Raw genomic sequence first — 25,656 nt, forward strand, 5'->3', positions numbered from 1 at the left:
GGCCACCAGCGAGACGGGAACACGCGTGTGCGCTGCGTGGGGACGGTGAGACGAGTGATGGGACAGAGGGGGTGGCAGTGACAGGGACCTGGGGGGGGCGATGGCAGCGGTGGAGGGGAGGGGAGGGGGTGGTCGTGGGGGAGTCGCCCCCCAATGTCGCGTCACGCCTCGTCACGCACAAAGGGCTGGAGCTGCTCTGGGTGACACGGGAGGGGACAGTCACACATCTGCAGGGCCCTGCTGCCCGTGTCCCTCCCATATTGGGGACCAGGGGTGTCCCCTGTCCCCCCGGAGCAGCAGGGACCCCAACACGGCCACGGGGGCCGGGTCTGCCCCCCTCGCCCTCAGGAACGCAGCGGGAAGAGAAAAAACGCAAATAACGCCCCCAAAATATCCCCCGGCCGTGCAGAAATGGGGGGCAGCGCTGTCCCCACCGGCCCCGGCGCTTGTCACAGTGTCCCCTCCTGCCACCACTGCCAGGGGATGTGCTGCACCCCCGGGGGGGTTCGGGGGGACATCGGGGTCCTGTGGGGACACCGGGGCCGGGGGTTTGGACGTGGGGGGGGGGGGAGGGCGAGCAGGGGACAAGTGGGTAAAACGGAGGGGACACAGGGACACGGGGACAGAGCTGGAAGGGACACAGGGACAGGATGGGGGACGGGGGTACAAACTGGGGGGACACGGGGATAACGTGGGTACAGACTTGGGGGGGTGATGTGGGGACAGGATGGGGGGCACAGGGACAGATCCGGGGGGTGGCCACGAATCTGGGGGATGCAGGGACGAGACTGAGGGGACACGGGGACAGAGCTGCGGGAGAGATGGGGACAGAGCTGAGGAGGGAAGGGGAGGGACAAGGGGACAGAGCTGGGGGAACACACGGGGACGGAACCGGGGGGGACACGGGGACGGAACCGGGGGGGGACACGCGGGGACGGAACCGGGGGGGGACACGCGGGGACAGAAGCGGGTGGGGACACGCGGGGACAGAGCCGGGGGGTGGCAGCAGTGGCAGATCCGGCGGGGGGGCCCCAGGCTGCACAGCGCGGTGCCGGGGGGGCCCCGCCGCAGGGAGGGGACCCCGGAGCGCAGCGTCCCCATGGCCGGGCTGCGGCGGCGGCGGCGGCGCTGAGGCCGAAGCGCGGCTGAGGAAGAGGAAGAGCGAGCGCTGCTCAGACCCAGAGGGCTCTGCGGGCAGCGGGGCGGGCAGAGCGCGGCGGCGGCGGCAGCGGCGGCTCCATCACCGGCGCGCAGAAAAGGGGAAGAGGAGGAGGAGGAGGAGCGGGGAGGAAGGAAGGAAGGCAGGAAGGAAGAAGCGGCGCGGCGGAGGGGCCCGCGGGATGGCCATGGCCTGACCGGGCCGGGGCAGCGCTGCCCCCCGGCACAGCCCCCCCGGCACAGCCCCCCGCCCATGGCGCGGTAGCGGGCGCGGGGCCCGGGGGCAGCGGCGGCGGTGGCGGCGAGCGATGCGGGCGCCGGGACCATGCTGAGGACCGAGGCCGGCGGGGCCGGGGGGGCCCCCTCGGCCGGGGGCGCGGCGGGGGCCGGGGGGCTGCGCAGCGCGTCCCCGCACCGGAACGCCTACGAGGCCAGCATCCAGGCCCTGGCGCCCACAAAGGAGGCCGAGGGCGAGGACGGCAAGAAGAGCCGCGGGAAGAAGTATGGCTCCAACGTGCATCGGATCAAGAACATGTTCCTGCAGATGGGGACGGCGCCCGGCCCCGAGGGCGCCTGCGACCTGGCCAAGGCCAAGGAGAAGCCGGTGCGCCTGTCCCTACCCCGCGCCGGCAGCCTGGGTGACAGCGTGGACCAGGGCAGCCTGCTCAAGCTGGGCACCAGCGTCTCGGAGCGCGTCAGCCGCTTCGACTCCAAGCCCGACAAACCCTTCTCCAAGCTGCAGGAGACCCGCAAGATCTTCGAGAGGAGCCCGCAGGAGAAGGCCACCAGCACCAAGCTGCTGCTGCGCAAGGAGCGTGCCGGCTTCCAGGACCGCAAGCTGGACGTGGTGGTGAGGTTCAACGGCAGCACCGAGTCCTTGGACAAGCTGGACGCCGACGCCGTGTCGCCCACCGTGAGCCAGCTCAGCGCTGTCTTCGAGAAGGCCGACCTGAGGAACAACCTGCACAAGGCGCAGGGCCGGGCCGCTGCGCCGCTGGGCGCCAAGGCGGTGCCCAAGCGGCCCAGGGTGTTCACGCCTGGCACGCGGGGCAATGGCACTGGCGATGGGCACGCCACCCCGGCCCGTGCCAGGCCGCCTGATGAGGAGAAGGCAGCGGCGAAGAGCGGGCGGCCGGTGGAGAAGGAGGCGGCCGCGCCAAGGGTGCAGGAGGTGTGCAAGATCAAGCCCGTGGAGGTGGAGGAGAGCGGAGAGGGCGAGGAGGAGGAGGAGGAGGAGGCAGCGGCGGGTGAAGCGGTGCCCGCGCCCCAGCCGGCCAAAGGGGATGAAGGTCCAGCAGCCCCCCGGGCGGACGGGGGCTCGGGGGCGGCCGCGGGCTCAGAGGGCGTCAAGGGCGAGCGGGCGGAGGAGGGCGATGGCTCCGAGGAGGCCAAGAAGGAGGACTTCTCCGAGGCCGACCTGGTGGACATAAGTGCCTACAGCGGGCTCGGGGAGGACTCGGGGGGCAGCGGGCTGGAGGAGGAGGAGGAGGCCGAAGGGCTGTACGAGCCCGAGTCGGGCTGCGTGGAGATCCCGGGGCTGTCCGAGGAAGAGGAGCCCGTGCCCAACCGCAAGATCCAGTTCAGCACGGCCCCCATCCAGGTGAGCATGGCTGGGCAGGGAGGGAGGGCAGCCAGGGTGAGGGGTGCCAGGGTGATGGGTACCCCAAGTTGATGGGTACCCCAAGTTGATGGGTACCCCAGGATGAGGGGTGCCAGGGTGATGGGTACCCCATGGTGAGGGGTACCGCAGGGTGAGGGGTACCCCAGGATGATGGGCAGCCCAGACTGGGCTGTGTGACCCCCACAATACTACCCCTTTGGCAGGGACAGAAAAAGGGGCTGGGGGTCTGTGTTCCATGCCCTGTGCCCCCCACGGGACAGGGCTTCCTGTCCCTGTCCCTGTCCCTGTCCCTGTCCCTGTCCCTGTCCCTGTCCCTGTCCCTGCGCTGGGGGAAGCAGGGCCTAGGCCTGGTTAATTAGCTGGTTAATGAAGGGCCATGCCTGGACCCCCCAGGCCCGGTGTGACAGGGACAGGTGGCCCTGGGACCCAGCACAGCACCCAGTGCCACCCCCATGTCGTGCCCAGGCCGGGCCCAAACCTCTCCATATTCTGGGTGGGGATGCCCGAAATGCCCCGGAGTGGGGCTGGGGCATCCCTGGGGGCTCCTCCCTGCCCGGGGGTCCCTGGGGACACGGTGACAACAGGGGGGGGGATGTGCCATCCCCTCCGTGTGCCCAACCCGGTGCCCAGGACGGTTTGGGGAAGTGGAGGCAGAGGAGGAAGGGGAGGAAGGGAGGAAGGGAGGAAGGGAGGAAGGGGAAGTGCCTCGGCAGCGTGGCCGGGTGGGCGGCATCACCCCCCCTCCCCGCTGCCGGCAGGGATCCTGCGGGGTTCGGGGTCCCCAGCCGGGATGGGGGGTGGGGATAAAGGGGCCGTGCAGCTATTTCGGGGTGTCCCCTCCCTCCCGCCCGGATCCCCCCGGCCGCGGGAGCAGCGGGTGCTTTGTGCCGGAGCCGTGGGTTATTTTTAGAGGCCGGCCTATATTCTGGCTCTGAGTCAGAGCGGGTGGGTGGCCCCACCTGGGACGGGGACAGGGGACAGCCACTGCCATGGCCCGGCTGGGGACAGCGGCGGCCGTGACCCGGGGGGCTGCAGCCTGAGGGTGGCCTTGGTCCCGTGGGATGCGCCAGCCCAGCCCTGGGGAAGTGCCCTGGCTGAGGATGGGGGGTTTGGGGTGCTCTGCTCACCCCACGGATGGAGATTTTGGGATGGAGGAGGTTTTGGGGTGCTCTGCTCACCCCATGGATGGGATTTTGGGATGGAGGAGGTTTTGGGGTGCTCTGCTCACCCCATGGATGGGATTTTGGGATGGAGGAGGTTTTTGGGATGCTCTGCTCACCCCATGGATGGGGTTTTTGGGATGTTTTTCACACCCCATGGATCGGGGTTTTGGGATGTTTTTCACACCCCATGGATGGGGTTTTGGGGTGCTCTGCTCATCCCATGGATGGGGTTTTTGGGGTGCTCTGCTCATCCCATGGATGGGAGTTTTAGGATGTTTTTCTCACCCCATGGATGGGATTTTGGGGTGCTTTGCTCACCCCATGGATGGGGGTTTTTGGGGTGCTCTGCTCAACCAATGGATGGGGTTTTGGGATGTTTTTCTCACCCCATGGATGGGGTTTTGGGATGCTCTGCTCACCCCATGGATGGGGGGTTTTTGGGATGCTCTGCTCACCCCAAAGCCTCTCAGCTGGGAGGGGGCACATGGGGGTGTGTGCGGTGGACACCCAGGTGTTAGAGCACCCCAAACCCCTGCCTGGGTGATGCTGATCCCCCCAAACCCACTGTGTGTGGGGAGGGTGGGTGACATTGGGGACCCCCACCCAGCCCAGCACTGAGGGCACATTGCAGCCCCTTCCCCACTGCAGACCCTCCCCACATCCCAAATCCCCCAGGACCCAGGGACAGGATGGGGGGCACAGGATGGGGACCCCCCCAGGGGTTTCCTGTAGACAGAAGGACATCGTTGTGGCCAGGGGGACATCGTTCTGTCCCCTGCCCTGCTCCTCCCTGTCACCCCTGGGTGCCACACGGTGGCTCCTGCCTGTCCGTGGGTGTCACCAGCCTTTGTCCCCTGACACTGGGCCCTAATTCCCTTTGTGGCCAGGCTTTATCCCGTGCTCGGTGATCCCTAATCCCCTCGCACCGAGGGGCTGGGGCCCCTCCAGGGACATCTGCCAGGCCTGGCCAGCCCCTCCCCACAGCCCCCAGGGAGCAGGGCATGGCTCCAGCCTGGGCACAGCAGCCTGGTGCCCATCCCAGCTCGGCCAGCGAGGCTTTGGGGTGTCCCCGAGCCACCCTCACCCCCTTTGTCCTTCCCCAGCTCCCCCCCATTTGGGGCCGGGGGTCTCCAGGGGCTCGGTTCCATCCTGGGGGGCACCTGTGGGGTTTCCCCCCCCCGGCTGAGCCCCCCCTCGTGCCCCCAGGTGTTCAGCACTTACTCCAACGAGGATTACGACCGCCGCAATGAGGACGTGGATCCCATGGCGGCCTCGGCCGAGTACGAGCTGGAGAAGAGGGTGGAGAGGCTCGACCTGTTCCCCGTGGAGCTGGAGAAAGGTGGGTGCTGCCCCCAGAGCCATGCCCAGGGCAGCCTGGAGGTGCCAGCCCGGCAGGACACGGCTCTGTGTGCCCGCAGACTCGGAGGGGCTCGGCATCAGCATCATCGGCATGGGCGCGGGGGCCGACATGGGCCTGGAGAAGTTGGGAATCTTCGTCAAGACGGTGACAGAAGGAGGGGCAGCGCACCGGGACGGCAGGTACGGCTGGGGGCAGCGGGGCAGGGCTGCCAGGGCTGCCCCGGGGCTGGGCAGGAGCTGTGAGCCTGCCCGTGTCCCCAGGATCCAGGTGAACGACCTGATCGTGGAGGTGGACGGCACCAGCCTGGTGGGGGTCACGCAGAGCTCCGCTGCCTCCGTGCTCAGGAACACCAAGGGACGAGTCCGGTATGAGCTGGGCCTTGGGGGGGTGGGAGCCCTGAGACCCCTCCCCAGGCACTGCTGAACGCGGGGTCCCTGCCCCACAGCCTGTCCCCACAGCCTGTCCCCATGTCCCTGCAAAGTGCCACCCAAAGTGCTCCCAACTCATCCTCACCCCCTGAACCTGCTGCTCCTGGGAGAACTGCAGGGCTGTCCCCTGGCTGTGTCCCCCGGGTGTCCCCTGGCTGTGTCCCCTGGGTGTCCCCAAGTGTCCCCTGGTTGTGTCCCCTGGGTGTGCCCTCCACCCCGGGTGTCCCCTGGCAGTGCCCTCCAGGTGTCCCCAAGTGTCCCCTGGCTGTGTCCCGCGGGTGTCCCCTGGCTGTGCCCGCCCCGGGTGTCCCCCCTGAGCCACGGTGCCCCCCAGGTTCCTGATCGGGCGGGAGAAGCCGGGCGAGCAGAGCGAGGTGGCGCAGCTGATCCAGCAGACGCTGGAGCAGGAGCGGTGGCAGCGCGAGATGATGGAGCAGCGCTACACCCAGTACACTGAGGACGACGAGGAGGTGAGGGGACAGCGCTGCCCTGCAGGGACACGGGCTGGGGGTGGCACGGTGGCACTCCCCAGGTGCCAAGCACACCCCTGTGCCCCTCACAGACCGGGGAGTACGCCACGGACGAGGAGGAGGAGATGAGCCCCATGTTCCCCAGCGGGGAGATGGCCATCGAGGTGTTCGAGCTGGCCGAGAACGAGGACGCGCTGTCCCCCGTGGAGATGGACCCCGAGAAGCTGGTGCACAAGTTCAAGGAGGTGAGGAGGGGCTGGCAGAGGGCAGGGGGTGCCCGCCCGGGGGGCTGTGCCCAGCCCGTGCCCACCTTGGCTCTCCCACAGCTCCAGATCAAACACGCCGTGACCGAGGCTGAGATCCAGCAGCTCAAGAGGAAGGTGAGGAGGGGTCCTGCCTGCCCGGGGGTGGGGGGACACCCCGACAGCTGCCCTGGCACCCTGAATGTCCTTCTGCACCTGCCCTGCATGGGCCATTCCATGTCCTGCCGTGTCCTGCCTGCCACCTGGCTGTGCCATGTCCTGCCTGTCACCTGGCTGTGCCAAATCCTGCCTGTCACCCGGCTGTGCCACATCCTGCCTGTCACCTGGCTGTGCCATATTCTGCCTGCCACCTGGCTGTGCCACGTCCTGCCTGTCACCCGGCTGTGCCACGTCCTGCCTGCCACCTGGCTGTGTCATTTCCGCCTGTCATCTGGCTGTGCCATGTCATGCCACGCTGGGCCGTGTCCCATCCCCTGGCTGTGCCATGTCCCATCCCTGGCTGTGCCTTCCTGGCTGTGCCATGTCCCATCCCTTGACTGTGCCCTGTCCCATCCCTGTCTGTGCCACGTCCCACCCCGCCCCCTGGCTGTGCCACACCCCGTGGTGACCCCGCTGTCCCCAGCTGCAGTGCCTGGAGCAGGAGAAGGCGCGCTGGAGGGCCGAGAAGGCCCAGCTGGAGCAGAGCGTGGAGGAGAACAAGGAGCGCATGGAGAAGCTGGAGGGTTACTGGATGGAGGCACAGAACCTGTGCCAGGCCGTGGACGAGCACCTCAAGGAGACCCAGGCCCAGTACCAGACCCTGGAGCGCAAGTACAGCAAGGCCAAGCGGCTCATCAAGGAGTACCAGCAGAAGTGAGGGCAGCTCCAGTGTCCCCTCGGGAAGGGACCTGTCCCCAGGGTGTCCCACCCACCCCGGGCACCCCTGTCCCTGGGCACAGACTGTGCCACTGGGCTGAGCCATCCCTTGCCTGTGGGTCCATCCCTTGCCTGTGGGTCCATCCCTGGCCGTGGGTCCATCCCTGGCTGTGGGTCCATCCTTGGCTGTGGGTCCATCCCCTGGCTGTGGGTCCATCCCTTGCCTGTGGGTCCATCCTTGGCTGTGGGTCCATCCCCTGGCTGTGGGTCCATCCCTTGCCTGTGGGTCCATCCTTGCCTGTGGGTCCATCCCTTGCCTGTGGGTCCATCCCTTGGCTGTGGGTCCATCCCTGGCCGTGAGTCCTTGTCCTTGGTGTGGAGCCTTTGAGGGGCTCTGACCCCTCTGTGGCACCCCTGTCCCCGGGCACAGACCGTCCTTCGGGCAGGGACACATCCCTGAGGTGCCAAACCCTCCCTGGGCACCCTCTGTCCCCAGGCATGGACCTTCCCTGGGCGTGGGCTCACCCCAGGGGAACCAACTCCTTCCCCTTGACTCAAACCCATCCCTGGGGCGCCCAGTCCTTCTGGGCACCCTTTGTCCATTGGCAGGGACCTTCCCCTTGGCACGGATCCATCCTGGGCAGGGCCTGGAGCACCCTGGGACAGAGGATGAGCTTTGAGCTCCATTCCGAGCCCAACCCTCCCAGGATCCCATGATCCATGGGGAGCCAGCTCCTTCCTGAGCACCCCTGGGCATGGCCCATCCTCTGGGGGATCCTCGGGCACCCCAACCTGCCCAGCAGGGTCCTGCCCTGGCACCCAAACCCCTGGGATGTGCCATGGCTGGGGACGGGCACCCACGGCACGGGTCCCCACAGGGAGATCGAGTTCCTGAAGAAGGAGACGGCGCAGCGGCGGGTGCTGGAGGAGTCGGAGCTGGCGCACAAGGAGGAGATGGAGAAGCTGCAGGAGAAGGTGGGCACGGGGCGCCGGGACGCGGGATGTCCCTGACCCCCTGCCCGGCCCCGCCGTGCCAGCGATGGATCCCGGGATCTGCTCGGGATCGGCCGCCGCACCCCAAACGGGCGGCCCCGGAGCTCCGGACTGAGCCGCGGATCCCACGCCGGACCGTGGGGGATCTGCTCCTGCCGGACCCTGCTGCTCCTGCTGCCGGATCGCCCGGGATCTGCCCGGGATCTGCTTGGGGTCTGCCCGGGATCTGCTTGGGGTCTGCCCAGGATCTGCCCGGGATCTGCTCGGGATCTGCTTGGGGTCTGCTTGGGATCTGCCCGGGATCTGCCTGGGATCTGCCCAGGATCTACCTGGGATCTGCTCGGGATCTGCTTGGGATCTGCCTGGGATCTGCTCGAGGTCTGCTCAGGCGCCCCGAGCCTCCTCCCGGGCCTGGATCACAGTGGATCTCCAGCTCTGGGGCCTGACGTGCCCTAAGGGACAGAGGGATCTCCCTGGGCAGTGGATCCCTGCCGTGTGCAGGGTCCTGGTGACCAGTACCGAGCCTGGAGGATCCACAGGGTGTCGGTGATCGGCACCGAGCGTGGGAGATCCCGGTGACCAGAACCGAGCATGGGGGATCCACGGGGTCCCGGTGACTGGCACCGAGTGTGGGGGATCCCAAAGGATCCCGGTGACCAGAACCGAGCATGGGGGATCCCAAAGGATCCCGGTGACCAGAACCGAGCATGGGGGATCCACGGGGTCCCGGTGACCGGCACCAAGTGTGGGGGATCCCAAAGGATCCCGGTGACCAGAACTGAGCATGGGGGATCTCAAAGGATCCCGATGACCGGTGCTGAGTACGGGGGATCCCAAAGGATCCCAGTGACCAGAACTGAGCACGGGGGATCCCAAAGGATTCCAGTGACCAGAACCAAGCCCAGGGGATCCGCGGGATCCCGGTGACCGGCGCCGAGCGCGGGGCCCGGCGCTCCCGTTGGGATCCCATGCTGGTCATGCTGGATCCCCCACGGGTCCTGCGGGGCAGAGCGGATCCCAAAGGATCCCCCCCGGGGGGGTCACCGGGGAGGGGCCGGCCCTGCCCGGCCGGGGGGCACCAGGGCACAGCGGGGAGGTCCCCAACACCCAGCAGAGCCCTCCCCACTCAGCCACCTCCATCACCCCCAAAATGTCCCCTGGCATCCCACAGAGACTCACCCAGCACCTGCCTGCAGCCCCCTGCCCATCCCAACCCATCCCTGTGCTCCCCATGTGTCCTGCAGTGACCTCTGTGTGTCCCCACAGTGACCCCAGTGTGTCCCCAGTCACCTCTGTGTGTCCCCAGTCACCCCATTGTGTCCCCAGTCACCTCTGCGTGTCCCCAGTCACCCCTGTGTGTCCCCACAGTGACCCCAGTGTGTCCCCAGTCACCCCAATGTGTCCCCACAGTGACCCCAGTGTGTCCCCAGTCACCCCAGTGTGTCCCCCCAGTGTGTCCCCCAGTCATCGCTGTGTCCCCAATCTGCCTCCCACGTGTCCTGCAGTCCCCCCTGTCCCCCACTTCCCATCTCTGTGCCCCGTCCCTGTGTTCCCTGTCCCCCAGTACCACCCCCCATGTCCCCCCATGTCCCGCCCCCCATGTCCCACCTCCCTGTCCCCATGGCTGTGTCCCCCCGCCCATCACACGTCCCCATGTGTGTCCCCCCCCCACCCCGGTGTGTGTGTCCCCCCGACCCCCGCTGAGACCTGTCCCCTTTGCTGTTTTTCAGATCTCCGAACTGGAGGCCAAGCTGCAGACTTTGAAAAATTCCAACCCGACCTAAACCACCCTCAAAAACCGCAGCGATCCTGGGGGGGGCCCCCTCCCAGCCCCGCCCCCCCCCCGGCCCTGCCCCCTCCCGTTCCCAGCCCTTCCCCGGGGGGAGGGGGGGGGGTGAGACCCCGCCAAGGCCTCCTGGTGCCCCCCACCCCCCTCGGGGGCACGGACGGGGGGGGCTCGGGGGGACACCCCGCGTTCGTGTCTGTGTCCAGTGTGAGTCTCGTGGTGACGTGATGGACCCGCGGGGGGGCGCGGGCCCCCCAGGCCTCCCCCTCGACGTGACCCCCCGCCCCCGGACACAGCTGGCACGTGGGGGGGGGCACACAGGACAATGTCCCCCCCAAATCCCCAAATGTGAGCCATGCTGGGGGGGTCGCTGGGAGCCCCCCCAGACCCAGCTCCTTCTCTTGGGACTCACCGGAGCACGGCCGGGGGGGGGCTTTGCCTCCCCCACCACGGACTCACCCCCAGCCCCACATCGAGGTGACCCCGGGACCATCGCCATGGCGGGGGGGGACCCCGAGTGTCCCCCCCGACCCCCTCAGTGCCACCATCGCCGGGCAGGGGGACCCCCGACCCTTTGCCAAGCCCGCGGGGGATGGGGGGGGCACCAGCCCCACTGCCCCCCCCCCGTGGGGACACCCCGCTGCCCCCCGACCCCGCCAACGCCGCCCCCCGAGCCCGGGGCTTTCGCCTTCCCCGGGCGGGGGGGACACACGGAGGGGGGGGGTTCCCTCTGGGGTAGGGGCGATGCTCCCCCCCCTCACCTGTAAATAACCCCCCCCCCCCAAAAAAAAATCACGGCATTTCTCTGGGGCTGGGACACCCCCCAACCTCCGGCCGCCCCCAGCCGGGCCGGGGGGGGTCCCGCCCTTTGATTTTCATTTCTATTTTGCCCCCCTGCCCCCGAGTCTCCGACAGTAACTGGATGTGGGGGCAACTGGGAGCCAGAGCTGGTTATACTGGGAAGGGGAGGCGGGGGGCGCGTGGGGCGGCGGGGGGGCGGGGCCGGGGGGTCCGACTGGATTGGAGCCACTTTGGGGAGGGGGGAGGGGGCTATTTAAAAAGGTGGGGGGGGGGTCCCGGGGAGCGCGAGCCCCGGGGGGCCGGGGTTATTTAATCTCACACGTGTACCTGTGGGTGTATATACTATATATAATGTACCTATGTAGCAGCGCTCCACATCTCCGCGCCCGACGCCACCCCCGCCCCATAAAAGCGACCCCCGCCCCATAAACGAGACCCCCGCCGCCCCCCAAGTGCGGGCTCGGCCTCGCCCCTCGCCTTCTGCCGGCGGATGGGCCGGGAGGGGGGGGGCACCGGGAAGGGTGGGGGGGGATGTGGGGAATCATTTTGGGGTCGTGGGAAGGGGTGGGGAGGGTGAGAAGAATTGGGGGGCTGGGAAGGATGGGGGGGAACTGGGAGTGATTTGGGGTGGTGGGAAGAAGTGGGGGGCAGAGGGGAGTGGGAAGGATGGGGGACACTGGGAAGGACTGGGAGTGATTTGGGGTGGGGGGCAGAGGGGAGTGGGAAGGACTGGGAGTGATTTGGGGTGGGGGGCAGAGGGGAGTGGGCAGGGTGGGTGACACTGGGAGGGTTGGGAAGGACTGGGGTGCACTGGGGGAGCTGGGCACGGCGTGAGGGTGCGCTGGGAGGATCCCCTGGGCCGGTGGGCACCGGGGGACACTCGGGGACACTGGGGACCATGGGGACCGTGCAGCGGGCGGTGGCAGCGCTGCGGCCGTGCCCGTGTCCCGCCGGTCGCTGTCCCTTCAGCACCGCCGCGCGTCCCTCCGTGCCCGGCGTGGCCGTGCCCTCGGTGCCCCCCGGCGCTGTCCGTTCAGCACCCGCGCGTGTTCGCTGTCCCTCGGGTCCCCATCCCCGGTGTCCGTTCAGCCCCGGGCTCGTTCCGGGCGGGGCAGTCCCCGCCCCCGCCGCCCCCGCTGTTTCCGGGTTCCTGTGCCCCCCCCCCCCCCGCGGCCCCCGGCCCGGCGGGGCGGTTCGGCAGCGCCCTCCGCTCCCACCGGCCCCGACACCGGCCCGGCGGGAGGCGAGAGGGGCCGAGCAGGATGCCCGAGGAGCGCGGGTGAGTGGGGAGGGGGGGATCGGGCAGGGCGTCACCCCTGGACGGCGGCCCCGGTACAGCCCCGGTGTAGTCTCGGTAGAACCCCAGCCCCCAGAACAGGCTCGGTACAGCCCCCGATACTGGCCAAGCCCCCAGCGCAGCCCCGGTACAGCCCCGGTACAGCCCCAGCCCCGGTACAGCCCCGGTAGGTTCCCGGTAGCTCCCCTCCCCCGGGACAGCCCCATCCCCTCGGTTCGATATTCGCGGTCCAGACTCATTCCCGGTCCGGCATTCCCGGTCCAGCCCCACCCAGGGACACCATTCCCGGTACCGGCTCCTCCCGGGGCTGCTCCCCTCCCCCCGCGATGCTGCCGAGGCCCGAGGAGCCCCCGCCCCCACCGAGACCCCCGAGCACCGGGGGCGGGGGCGTTTAACCCCTTCCCGGCCGCTCTGCAGCGGGGGTCCCCAGCCCCCGTCCCGCGGGGGGCACCGAGGGGCTGGTCCCTCCCCCAATGTCCCCTCTGTCCCACCGTGTCGGTCTGTCCGTCCCCCTGATGTCCCCGCTGTCCCCAGCCCTGTCCCACCGTGTTGGTCTGTCCGTCCCCCTGATGTCCCCTCTGTCCCCAGCCCTGTCCCACCATGTCGGTCTCCAAGCTGCAGGACACGGACGAGGTTTTTGGTGAGTTCCTGCGGGGGGGCCCTGGGGTGCAGAACCCCCCTGGGGGTGCAGAGCCACCCGTGGGTCCCCACGCAGCCTCAGTGTCCTCCCGTGTCACGGCTTGGGGACAATGTGTGCTTGGGGACAATGTGTGCGTGGGGAAGGGGACATGGGGACACACGTGGGGTGTGGGGGTGACAAGGACATGGGGACACATCCAGGGCACACGGGAATGGGGTGTCAGGGGGCACAGGGGTGTGCAGGGGGTGACAGGGACCTGGGGACACAGCAGGGGACATGCCCAGAGCCACCACTCGGGTGGGGTTGGGGTGCAGGGGTCGGAGCAGGGTGGGGATATTGGGGGGATCCTGGTGGCACGTGGGCAAAGCGTGTCCCCCCTTGGTGACAGGGACACTCTGTCCTCAGAGTCACCCACTCTGTCCCCATGCTGGGCCATCTCTTTGAACACTTCTCTCTGTCCCCCTGTCCCCTGTCCTGCCCCACCGGGGTGCCCCATCCATGTCCCAATGCTCCCCTCTCCTTGTGCCCCCTCCTGTCTTCCTGGGACTGCCCACCTGCCCTTTGACTCTCCTGCCCTGCCCCTGTCCCTCTGTCCCTCTGTCCCTCTGTCCCCTCTCCGCTGGGCTGGCCTTCCCTGTCTGTCCACCTGCCTCCAACGCTTCCCTATCGCTTTCTCCCTGCTCATCCCTCCCTCCATCTCCCATCTGTCCGTCCATCCATCCATGCATCCTTCCATGGATGCATCCATCATCCATCCATCCATCCATCCATCCATCCATCCATCCATCCATCCATCCATCCATCCATCCTTCCATCCATCCATCCATCATCCATCCGTCCATCTGTCCATCCATCCATCCCCATCCATCCTTCCATCCATCATCCATCCATCCATCCATCCATCCATCCATCCATCTATCCATCCATCCATCCATCCATCCATCCATCCATCCATCCATCCATCCATCCATCCATCCATCCATCATCCATCCATCCATCCCTCCATGTCCATCCCTCTGTCCACCCCCACGTTCCCGCTCTCTCCCACCCCACACCATCCCGCTGTCTGTCCGTCCGTCTCTCTCTGCCCCGGTGTCTCTGTCACGGGCAGATTTTACCGCTGTGGTTCCAGAGACGCCGCGCTTGGACAGCAGCCTGCACAAGGCCCGCGCCCGGCTCCTGGCCCGCGGCCGCCGCCAGCGGCCCTCGCGCTCCCGCCTGCGCGACAGCGCCAGCTCCACCGAGGGCGACGAGGGGCCCGAGGCCGCGGTGAGACAGGACAGGGGCTGGGGGGCACAGGGATTGGGGACACCAGGGACAGAGTGGAGGGACACCAGGCCTGGGGGGTCACAGGGACTGGGGACATCAGGGAGGGCCTTGGGGGACACTGGGGCTGGGGGGTCAGAGTCAGGGGACACCAGGGCTGAGGATGTCACAGGGATTGGGGACCTCAGGGTTGGCCTTGGGGGACACCAAGGGCTGAGGATGTCACAGGGATTGGGGACCTCAGGGTTGGCCTTGGGGGACATCAAAGGCTGGGGGTGTCACAGGGATTGGGGACACCAAAGATGGTCTTGGGGGATGCCAGGGCTGGGTTGTCACAGGGATTGGGGACCTCAGGGATGGACTTGAGGGATGCCAGGGCTGGGGGAGTCACAGGGATTGGGGACACCAGGGACCCCAGGGACAGGCCTGCAGGGCACCATGGACACCAAGGATGGGTGGGGGGATGCCGTGTTTGGGGGCAGGGAAGGTGGCCTAGGGAACAACCCCGGGGGGCTGCAGGGCTCTGACCCCTGCCCGTGCCCCCGCAGGGCACCGAGGGCGAGGGCAGCCCCCCGGCCCCCTCGCCCTTCTCCTGCACCGACGGCTTCTCCTTCGAGCCGGGGGTGGCACGGCCGGGCCCGGGCCCCCCGGCCCCCACGCCCCCCCTCAGCCGCTACCGGCCCCTCACCAACACCCCGTCCCAGGAGGGGCTCTCGGGGCCCCCCGCGTCCCAGTCCTGCCCCAGCTCCGACAGCTCCCCCGGCTTCGCCCGCCGCCACCCCCGGCCCCGGCAGCACAGCGAAGGTGAGACCCCCCCGAGACCCTGGGGACACCTCGGGGGGACAGAGGGTGACAGCCCGGTGCCACCCCTGCAGATGACAGCCGGGACATGAGCCCCCCCTCGCCTGCCAGCCCGACCGTGGGGCTCGATAAGAAAACGAGGAGGAAATTCTTGGATTTGGGGTGAGAGCTCAGCCTGGGCAGGGGGAGGGACAGAGGGCTGGGGGGATGGAAGGGGATGGATGAAGGGATGGAGAAGGGCAATGGAAAGATGGAAAAATAGATGGAGGGATGGGGGAAGGGTGGATGGATGGATGGATGGATGGATGGATGGATGGATGGATGGATGGATGGATGGATGGATGGATGGATGGATGGATGGATGGATGGATGGATGGACGGATGGATGGACAGATGGATGGATGGATGGATGATGGATGGATCCCTGGATGGATGGAAGGACAGACAGACAGAGGGGGTCCTGGTGCCCCAGTCAGGTCACCACCCCTGTCCCCAGGGTGACCCTGCGCCGGGCGTCCTCTGGGAAGAGCCGCAAGGAGAAGAGCAGCAACCGCCTGTCCATGGGCAGCAGGTGAGGACAGTCCCCGGGACAGCCTGGGGACAGCCTGGGGACAGCCCCTGACACTGCTGTGTCCCCAGGGAGGTGGCGGAGGGGCCCAGCCGCCCCTCGGGGTCCCCGTTCCTGCCCTTCTCCTGGTTCTCGGACAGCGCCCGGGGCTCGCCCGGCCCCGCATCCCCCGCGGGCTCCCCCCGGCACGAGGGGCTCAGCCCCCCCAAATCCGCCTCGCAGGTGAGCCCCGGCCATGGGGACGGGCCTGGGGACCCCATGGGCTCTAAGAGAGGAGGTGACACCAGCTCTGGGGACAGGGCACAAAGCCCCAGAGGGTCAGGAAACAACAGGGAGAGGACTTGAAGCCCCACGGGGTCAGGGGGGCTTTGTGGGGGTGTCAGAGCCCTGTAGAGTCAGGACAGGAATTGGGGGTGTCCAAAACCCTTTAGGATCGGGGTGGCTTTAGGGGAATCAATGCTCTGAGGGGGCTGGCAGCCAATTGGGGGGCTGCAGGGGGTCGCTGGGGGCTGTGGGGTGGCTCTGGGTGTCACTGGGGTGGCTCTGGGGTGGCTCTGGGTGTCACTGGGATGGCTCTGGATGTCACTGGGGGGCTCTGGGTGTCACTGGGTGTCACTGGGATGGCTCTGGATGTCACTGGGGGGCTCTGGGTGTCACTGGGTGTCACTGGGGTGGCTCTGGGTGTCACTGGGTGTCACTGGGATGGCTCTGGGTGTCACTGGGGGGCTCTGGGTGTCACTGGGGGGCTCTGGGTGTCACTGGGTGTCACTGGGGTGGCTCTGGGTGTCACTGGGGGGCTCTGGGGGTTGTTGGAGGGCAGTGGGGTGGCTCTGGGTGTCACTGGGGTGTCACTGGGATGGCTCTGGGTGTCACTGGGTGTCACTGGGTGTCACTGGGGTGTCACTGGGGTGGCTCTGGGTGTCACTGGGGGCCTCTGGGGTGGCTCTGGGTGTCACTGGGTGTCACTGGGGGCTCTGGGGTGGCTCTCGGTGTCACTGGGTGTCACTGGGTGTCACTGGGGGCCTCTGGGATGGCTCTGGGGTCCCAGCCCTGCCCCTCGCGCTGCCCTAGGACTCGGAGCTGAGCGAGGACTCGCCACCATCCAGCGCCAGCCCCCGCCTGCCCGGCCCCCCCAAGTGCTCGTACCCCTACCACACCCTGTCCCAGTCCTCGGACGAGGTGAGAGCGGCGCGGGGGGCGCGGGGCCGGGGCTGTCCCCCCACCAGGTGGCCCGGGGACCCCCGGCTGACCCCCGTGCGCAGCTGCTGGAGGAGCCGGCGGGCGCGGCCGCGGGCTGGACGTGCGGCCAGGTGGGGCAGTGGCTGCAGAGCCTGGGCCTGGAGCGCTACGTGCGGGAATTCGCCGAGCGCGGCGTGGACGGGCCCCGCCTGCTGCTCCTCGACGGGGCCAAGCTCAAGGTGCGGGGCCGGGGGGGCTCCAGGGACCCCAAAAGATGGAGGGAGAGAGGTTCTGGGTGCTCCGGGGGGGGGATTCTGTGGGGCAGGAAGGGCTGGGATGGTTTGGGGTACCCCAATTCCATGGGGCAGGAAGGGCTGGGATTGGTCAGGGTTCCCCAGTTCCATGGGGCAGGAAAGTCTGGGAGGGTTCTGCATACCCCAAAGGGGGTTTCTGTGGGGCAGGAAGATCTGGGAAGGTTTGGGGTGCCCCAATTCCATGGGGCAGGAAGGTTTGGGGACGGTTTGGGGTACCCCAAAGTGGGTTTCCATGGGTACCCACACCCCATTGTCCGAGCTGGCCGCCCCATGGGTTGGGGACACCGGGGACCCCAAGGGACGATCCCAAGGGAGGGACGGGCGGTTCTGGGGACCCCAAGGGACGATCCCAAGGGAGGGACGGGTGGTTCTGGGGACCCCAAGGACGATCCCAAGGGAGGGACGGGCATTGTGGGGACCCCAAGGGACGATCCCAAGGGAGGGACGGGCGTTGTGGGGACCCCAAGGAGCCGCAGTGCGGGGAGGGTCCCGGGGGTGCCCGTGGCCAGCCCGCGGTGCCGCAGGCGCTGGGCGTGGGCAGCTCGCAGGACCGCGCGGTGCTCAAGCGGCGGCTGAAGGAGCTGAGCCTGGCGGCCGAGCGGGAGCGCAAGGCCCGCGACAAGGCGGACAAGCAGCGGGACAAGCACAAGAAGAAGGACCAGGAGCAGCGGCGGAGCTGAAAACCGGGGGGGTCCCGCACCCCATCCCCACCCACAGCCCCCCGGGACACACCCCGGGCACACGGGGCACGGCCAAGGGTCAGCGGCCGGGACCCCCGGCCCCTTTCGGGATGCAGAGGGCACCTGAGACACCCCCAGCCCGTCCTGCCACCCCCACCTGTCACCACCCCCGAGGGGTCCCAGCCCCCTCCCCATCCCCAGGAGGGGACAGGGTGTGGTCTGACCCCCTCCTCACACACGGGCACCCCCAAATCGGGGCAGGGAGTGAACCCCACCCCGCCTCCCCCCCACAGCCCCAAACGCGGCCCCCCGAGGCCACCCCAGGAAATAAAAGGGTATCAAGGGCCAGTGCAAACCGAAGTGACCAGTGTCACCTGACGGGGGGCACAGAGCAGCTCCCCAGGTCCCCAGGTCCCCAAGTGCCGCCCCGGGATTGAAGCCTCAGCCCCCTCCCAATGCTAGAGGGGGGAAACTGAGGCACCAGGACCCCAAACCACCACCGGGGTTCAGTCAACATCCAATTTATTGACAGTGGGGAGGGGTCTGGGGGGAATCTGGGGAATGGGAGGGGAGGGGGGTTGAACAGGTCACAGCAAGTGTGGGGGTGGGGACAGCTCAGTAGTGCAACAACAGAGGGGGAGCAGGGACAGGAACATGGGGAGGGAGGGAGGGGGGGTCAGGCCTGGTCCCCCCTCCCCATGAGGGCTGTGGGTGCAGGGAAGTGCTACTGGTCCTACTGGGACAGGACCAGTCCCTTGCTGGGATGGGGGCACCCCTGGGGTGGGTGAGGGGACAACAGGCACTGCTCCAACCCCCCCCAGCTCCGTCCCTAAGTGCCACCAAGGCGGGGACACCCGGACACGCCCACGCCCCACCCTTCCCAAAGAGCCCGAAGAACCGCGATGGCAAACAACCCCGGGGCACTCGGGGACTCCTCGTGGGTGCGGCTGAGGGGTCCCGGTGCCCGGGGGGGGGGCCCGGGGGGGCTCAGGGCACGCGGTAGGTGGAGGTGTTCTTGGGCTCGGTGCTGGGCACGCACCAGTCCCCGGCCTCCTGGCTGGCCTGGTAGTGCCGCCACGCCGACTTGTTGTACACGGGCAGCCGCTCCACCGAGTCCGTGGACAGCGCCTGGGGGGCACGGGGGGGCTCAGCGAGGGTCCCGAGCCCCCCCCGGGGTGGAGCTGGGGACAGGCACTCACCTTCAGGTAGATGACGGCGTCCGGGTGCCGAAGCCCTCCATGGAGAAGAGCTGCAGGTCCCCCTGGAAGTACTTGGCATAGAGGCGGGAGATGGGCAGCCCGTAGCCAAAGCCGGCCTAGGGGGGGCAGGGAATTGGGGTGGGGGGTCCCCAGGGTTGGGGGAGCACCGCCAGGGCACCCCCGGCCTCCCCAGAGTGCCAGGAGTGTCATTGGCACTGCCAGCGGGCATGGTGGCACCGTCAAAGGGTTCCAGAATGGCCACAGGGGCACTCTGCCAGCTCAAAGTGTCCCCATGCCACCCTAAAGATCCCCATGACACTCCAAAGGATCCCACTGTCACCCCAATGTGTCCCACTGCCACCCTAAAGTGTCCCCATGCCAACCCTAAAGTGTCCCCATGCCACCTTAAAGGATCCCCATGACAGTCCAAAGGATCCCACTGTCACCCCAAAGTGTCCCCATGCCACCATAAAGGATTCCACTGCCACCCCAAAGTGTCCCCATGCCAAAGGATCTCACTGTCACCCCAATGTGTCCCACTGCCACCCCAAAGTGTCCCCATGCCACCCTAAAGTGTCCCCATGCCACCTTAAGGGGCCTCCTGCCAACCCAAAGTGTCCCCATGCCACCCTAAAGGATCCCCATGACACTCCAAAGGATCCCACTGTCCACCCAATGTGCCCCACTGCCACCCCAAAGTGTCCCCATGCCACCCTAAAGGGTGCCACTGTTACCCCCCAAGGTTCCCCACATCCCATCCAAGCCTGCCAAACTGTCCCCGTGCCACTTCCAAGCACTCCCACACCATCAAATGTCCCCAAAAGGTCCCAGGCCAAGCCCAAACCTCCCAGTGCCACCCCAGCCCACCCCAATCACCCCCAAAACACTCCCAGGCCACTCCAGCCACCCCCCAAACCCTCCCATGCCACCCCCAAAGCACCTCCTGCCTCTCCAGGTCCCCAAACGACCCCCAAACAATCCCCAAGCCACTCCAGCCCCCTCAAACGCCCCCAACCCCCCTGAGCTGCAGCCCCCCATCCCAACGAAGCCCCCCACCCCTGGGGGGGGGGTCATCTACCAGGGGGGCCCCCCCAGAGCCCAGCTGGGGGGTGGGGGCTGTCGAGTACATGTAGCTGAAGAGCCGCTCGATCTTCCTCAGGGGCACCCCCATGCCCCTGTCACTCATCTGGGGACACCACAGCGGGTGACAACCCCGTCCCTGTGCCCCCTCCCCACACCCCCCCATCCCCCAGGGTGGGCTGGGGTCCCTCACCCGGATGGACAGGTCCCACACCCTCCCCAGGGTGGGCTGGGGTCCCTCCCCAGGGTGGGCAGGGGTCCCTCACCTGGATGGACAGGTCCTCACACCCCCAGGACAGGTCTGAGGTCCCTCACCCAGATGGACAGGTCCTCACACCCCCCAGGACAGGTCTGGGGTCCCTCACCCGGATGGACAGGTCCCCACAGCCCCCCAGGACAGGTCTGAGGTCCCTCACCCGGATGGACAGGTCCTGACACCCCCCAAGGGTGGGCAGGGGTCCCTCACCCACATGGACAGGTCCTGACACCCCCCTAGGACAGGTCTGAGGTCCCTCACCCGGATGGACAGGTCCTGACACCCCCCAAGGGTGGGCAGGGGTCCTTCACCCACATGGACAGGTCCCCACAGCCCCACAGGACAGGTCTGAGGTCCCTCACCCGGATGGACAGGTCCTCCTGGCCCAGGGCCACCATCACCCTGATGGCCGGCAGCCGGGGGCTGTTCTCGTGGCTCTCCACCGTGGCTCTCATGGCATTCTGGGGACACAGAGGCCCCGGGGGTCAGGGGGTTCCCCAGAGCCCCCCCAGACCCCTCCCCCCACCCCCAAAGGGCTGGGCTACCTTGAAGAGCTCGAAGAGCATGTGGTACAGGTGGGACGGGACGTAGACGATGCTCACGGGCTGCTCCGCGTTGCAGGCTGGGCAGGGGGGACATTGGGATTGGTGGGGACAATCCTGACCCCAAACCTGCCCCAGTCCTAAATGGGTTACCCGAGAACCACCCCCACCACAGGGAGATAAGCCAAGCATCCCCCAACCCTAAAGGAGCTGAGATACCCCTGGAATGGGGACCCTCAACCCAGAATGAACCAGACAGAAACCCCCTGGCCCAGGGTGCCCAACCCCAAAGGAGCCACCTGAGAACCAACCCCAACCCCAAAGGAGCCACCTGAGAACCCCCAACCCAAAGGAGCCACCTGAGAATCCCCAACCCCAAAGGAGCCACCCACGATCCCCTGCCTGGGCCCCCCATTGTCCCCTCACTGCCACTGTCCCCTCACTGCCACTGTCCCCTCAGCCCCGCTGTCCCCTCACCGTTGACCTCCTCGATCTCCAGCTCAGGTGAGGCCATGTAGTATTTGTCACACAGCAGCTTGGCCATGTTGTAGGCATCTGGCAAAGGGGGGGGACAGAGGGCTCAGCACCCCCAGGACCAACGGGGGCAGCCTTTGGGGTCCCCCCACCCCCAAACATTCCCCATTCCCGGGACATTCCTGGGGTGTCCTGCAGCGACTGGACAGCTCAGGGGACAGTGTGGCTGAGGCCACCCAAAATATGTGACATGAGTGAGGCCACGGGGGCTTTCAAGCAGCCCCCACCCCCAAACTGCCCCCAGATGCCGTGGGGTGAGACCCCAGACCCCCTCAGACCCCACCAACCTCTCACCACGTTGGCCACGTTGCAGTGGGGGTCGATGCTCCCGATGTGTTTGGGGTGCGCGGGGTTGGTGCTGCCATCGAAGAGCAGGGCTGGGGAGGGGACAACGAGCTGGGGACACCCCAGGGACACCCGGGGACACCCCCAGAGCACCCCGGGGGCTGTGGGGGGAAACATCTGACACCAGGGAGATGCCCAAGAGAGAATCCCTGGGGTTCGTGGGGACTCTTAGGATGGACCCCTGGGGCTGGGGGGACATTCTGATGGGGACACGCAGTCATGATGGGGACACTCAGGACAGACCCCTGGGGTTAGGAGGGGACCCCTGGGACAGACCCCTGGGGCATGGGGAGGGAACCCCCTGGTGAGGAGCTCAACAGATCCCGGGCTGGGAGGACCCTCATGGGGATCAGGACCCCTGGGGTTGGTGGGGACCCATGGGACAGACCCCTGGGGCTGGTGGGGACCCCTGGGACAGACCCCTGGGGCTGGTGAGGATGCTCAGGACAGATCCCAATGGATGGGGGGACACTCAGTGATGATGGGGACCCTCAGGACAGACCCCTGGGGTTGATGGGGACCCATGGGACAGACCCCTGGGGCTGGTGAGGACCCTCAGGACAGACCGCTGGGGACACTCTGGGGGGTCCTGGGGACACCCCAGTTCTGGGGGCCAGCCAGGATCCCCCAGGGCGGGCAGCCCCCCAGCCCCTCACTGTGCTGGTTGATGAGCATGCGGATGGAGATGCGGCTCAGGTAGAAGCGGTCCAGGAAGTACTGGATGTTCTGGTTGGACACGGGGTCGTCCCCGTAGGTCTCCTTGTACTCGATCACCCCCTGCGCCATGGTGGGGACAACGTCGTTGTGCCGGTTCCGGATCGTCACCAGCGCGTTGGTGAACCTGGGGACAGGGACAGCGCTGGGGACACCCGCTCCGGGCACAGCCCCGATCCAGGCCGGGATTCCCCGCGAGCCGGGGGCGCTGGAAAACCCGGAGTGGCTCCGGTGGCACCAGAGTGGGGGCGCTTTGGGGCGGCCCTGGGTGACACCAGCGCGGCTCTAGGAGGAGGTGACAGCCCGGGAATGGGGACAAGGACACTCCTGACTCACTGTCCCAGCGTGGCTTGGTCCTCGGGGTCCCTGTCGTGGAATTCCATGATGTCCAGCAGGCTCTGCACGTACCTGGGGGGACACCCACAGCTGGCACCCCCAAACTGAGAGGACAGCCCAGGTGACACCACACAGGGCCGGGGGTCAGCACCCCTCAGCTCAGGCCCTCACCCCAAAATCTGCTGCATCAGGGGACACTGTCCCACCATACTGCTGGCACTTGGGGACATCTGGGGACACAGCCCCTCTGATGGGGTTGGAGCTGTGATGGGGGTGGCACGGCCAGACCCCCTGGCACAGCCTGACCCCTTGGCACGGCCAGATCCCGCTGGCAGTGGCCCAGGACACTGGACAAACAACGTGTCACGTGGTGGCCAGCAGAAGGGTCACACTGCTGGCACTGCCACGGGGACATGGCACTTAAAGGGACACTCAGACCTGCCCAGCACAGGGACGTCCTGTGGCCTGGCCCTTCAGGGAGCAGGTGACACTGGTGTCCCCCCGCTGGCTGGGGACATCCTGCTGGCACAGGAGTGTCCCCAAAGGACCTGCAGCCCGTGTCACCCTAGGGGTGGCACCAGCTGGGGAGTGCCCTGCCTGTCACCCCTCGCTGTGTCCCCTGTGCCAGCAGGGGAGGACAGCTGGTGACAGCTGTGGGACAAACAGTGTGGTGGTGGCACCCGAGGTGACAGTAGAACCCCAGGGCGGTGACAGAAGCCACGGTGGCAACGGGAGCTGTGCAGGGGACCCAGGAGGGTGACAAGGGGACCCGTGGCACTGGGACCCCAGGTGAGTGGGGGGACCCATGGCAGTGGTGGCACCCTCTAGCAGGCCCCAGCCGGGTGCCAGCGGTGCCAGCTGCCCAGGAGCAGGGGTGGCAGTGCCAGCAGCCCCGTGGCAGTGTCCCCTTGTCCCCAGGGCCACACTGACCAGCTCTGCACCAGCTGCACGGAGGGCGTGCGCAGCACCCGGTCCGGGAGCAGGTTGATCTCCTTCATGATGTTGGAGAGGCGCACGGGCAGCTCCTGGCGCAGGAAGGCGAACGACGTCTTCTCACAGGCATTGCTGGAGCCTGGGGACACGGGGGGACACACAGGGACACGGGTGAGCCCCCCAGAGCCACCCCTCTGGCAGCGGGGACAGGGGACAGCAGCAGGTCCTGCTCGGCTGGGGAGGGTGTGAGGGCTGGGGGACACTGCGGGGGACAGGGAGGGCTGAGGGAGGGGACAGGGCACAGCCCACTGGGTGGGCCACCCAGAACAGCCCAAAGTGGGGCTGGGAGACCCCCGAGTGCAGCTGGGAGGGGAGAAGGAGCTGGGCCAGCACCAGGACCCAGCGCAGGCCCAGGGGTCCCCAAGCAGGAGCGGTGCAGGGGGGGCACAGCTGACCCCAAAGGCCTGGAGGGGCAGATCCCTGGGGACAAGGGACACTGGGATGGAGCTGGGGGGACAGGGAGGACCCCGGGGTGCAGCCCCAAACCCCTGTCTGGGGAGCAGGGCCAGGCCGGGTGACAGCCATGGGGGGACATCCCCATCTCTGGGGACATTGGGGGGTCCCAGCTGCCCACCTGGGGGGGCCAGGCCTGTGCAGGGCCGGGGGTCCCTCATGGGGGGGGTGTCAGGATGTGCCCCAAATGAAGGGCTCTGGGGGGCACAGGGGACACCCCCAAAAGGGGCCGATGAGGAAACCACGTTCCAATCCCACTTATTCACGCGGGGGGTGCTGTTAAATCCCCTCACCCCAATAACAAGGGGATATTTGGGGGGTCAGGGTTACCTGAGCCCACACACCCACTGAGGGGGGAGCAGCCCCCAGAGCCCCCAGATTTACGGGGTGGGGAGGGGAAAAACTCCCCGGGGAGGGGGGCAGGAATTCCCGAGGGGATGTGGGAAGGAATTCCCAGGAAGAGGGTCGGGAATTCCCGGGAAAGGGGGGCAGGAATTCCCGGGAAGGGGGCAGGAATTCCCGGGGGTGTGCACGGAGCTCCCTCCCCCGAGCACCGCCCCCACGCCGGCTGTCCCCGTGCCGGAGCAGGGTGGGGGTCCCGGAGCTGGGCCGGGGGGGGGGTTTCCTTTAATTACCGAAGTCCAGAAACTGCTTCATGGAGAGCGGCGACGGCGAGAACTTGCTGAAGTGCTCGATGTAGGTGGGGACGCCGGCCAGCGCCGCGCGCTTCCCGAGGCACCGCAGCAGCCGCATGGCCCCGCTGTCCCCTCAGGGTCCCCTCAGGGTCCCCTCAGTGCCCCCTCAGGGTCCCCTCAGTGCCCCCTCAGGGTCCCCTCAGGGTCCCCTCAGCGACCCCCGAGCCCCCGGGCCCGGACGCGGCCCCGCCCCCGCCGCGCCGCGCGCAAACAACACACCCGCCGTCAATCAACGAGTCTCAGCCAATCAGCGCCCGTCGTGCAGCAAACCCCGCCCCTCCCCGTGCCAATCCGGCTTCACCGCTGGGCACGCCCCGCTGTCAATCACCGCGAGCCGCGCCCCCTCGGGGAAGTTATACTTCATGCCCCGCTGTCAATCACAGGGAGCCACGCCCCTCAGGGAAGTTAATGGAGCACGCCCCGCTGTCAATCACAAGGAGCCACGCCCCTCAGCGAAGTTATGCTGCACCCGCTGCTGTCAATCACCGCGAACCACGCCCCTCAGGCGAGTTAATGCTGCCCGCTCCGCTGTCAATCACCGCGCGCTTCGCGGCCAATCAGCGCCCGCTCTGCTTTAGGCCCCGCCCCTCCCGGGTTAACCCCGCCCCTCGCTGACGCACCGCCGCTAATTTGCATAACCGGGGCTCCCATCAGCCCCTGGGGGGTCCCAGACGCCTTTCCGGGGTGTTTTGGGGAGGTTTGAACCTTTCCCGAAGGTTCTGGGGGGCTCTGAGCCCACCCCAATCCCCGCATTACCCCCCCAATCACCCTCTGCGCCCCGGATACATCATCCCCCCCCCTCGTCCTCTTTTTGCCCCAAAAACCCCCAAATCCCAGCCCACCCCCCCCCATCCCGGCAGCCAGGG

General features: G+C 67.7%; 2 protein-coding genes across 2 annotated transcripts; one reads left to right on the forward strand and one right to left on the reverse strand.

Moving 5' to 3' along the window:
* Positions 1-1,483: 1,483 nt before the first annotated feature.
* LOC115913818 (neurabin-2-like) lies at positions 1,484-17,951 on the forward strand. The gene is made up of 20 exons (XM_030966043.1): positions 1,484-2,758; positions 5,149-5,281; positions 5,361-5,481; positions 5,563-5,667; positions 6,065-6,200; positions 6,293-6,445; positions 6,527-6,580; positions 7,086-7,315; positions 8,197-8,293; positions 10,042-10,088; positions 11,988-12,177; positions 12,784-12,835; positions 13,947-14,104; positions 14,650-14,905; positions 14,977-15,064; positions 15,399-15,473; positions 15,542-15,692; positions 16,542-16,649; positions 16,733-16,888; positions 17,488-17,951. Exons 1-20 carry the CDS (start codon positions 1,484-1,486, stop codon positions 17,641-17,643), a joined length of 3,741 nt encoding a protein of 1,246 aa, XP_030821903.1. The 3' UTR covers positions 17,644-17,951.
* A 231-nt stretch (positions 17,952-18,182) lies between these two features.
* Positions 18,183-24,896, reverse strand: PDK2 (pyruvate dehydrogenase kinase 2). Its single transcript, XM_030966359.1, is given in 12 exon segments — positions 18,183-18,771; positions 18,843-18,863; positions 18,866-18,958; positions 19,921-20,028; positions 20,541-20,639; positions 20,724-20,800; positions 21,198-21,275; positions 21,542-21,631; positions 22,256-22,440; positions 22,650-22,721; positions 23,580-23,721; positions 24,731-24,896. Coding segments are annotated over 12 exon segments (1,224 nt in total). The 5' UTR covers positions 24,849-24,896; the 3' UTR covers positions 18,183-18,630.
* Positions 24,897-25,656: the final 760 nt, after the last annotated feature.

The sequence above is a fragment of the Camarhynchus parvulus genome, chromosome 27 (assembly GCF_901933205.1).
Source record: "Camarhynchus parvulus chromosome 27, STF_HiC, whole genome shotgun sequence".
Taxonomy (NCBI): domain Eukaryota; kingdom Metazoa; phylum Chordata; class Aves; order Passeriformes; family Thraupidae; genus Camarhynchus; species Camarhynchus parvulus.

Bases quoted from the DNA above. Each gene is read 5' to 3' on its own strand.
- LOC115913818 (XM_030966043.1), top strand. From the start codon at position 1,484: ATGCTGAGGACCGAGGCCGGCGGGGCCGGGGGGGCCCCCTCGGCCGGG. The intron at 5,668-6,064 runs GTATGAGCTGGG...GGTGCCCCCCAG, and splicing joins AACACCAAGGGACGAGTCCG to GTTCCTGATCGGGCGGGAGA. The intron at 14,906-14,976 runs GTGAGACCCCCC...CCACCCCTGCAG, and splicing joins GCCCCGGCAGCACAGCGAAG to ATGACAGCCGGGACATGAGC.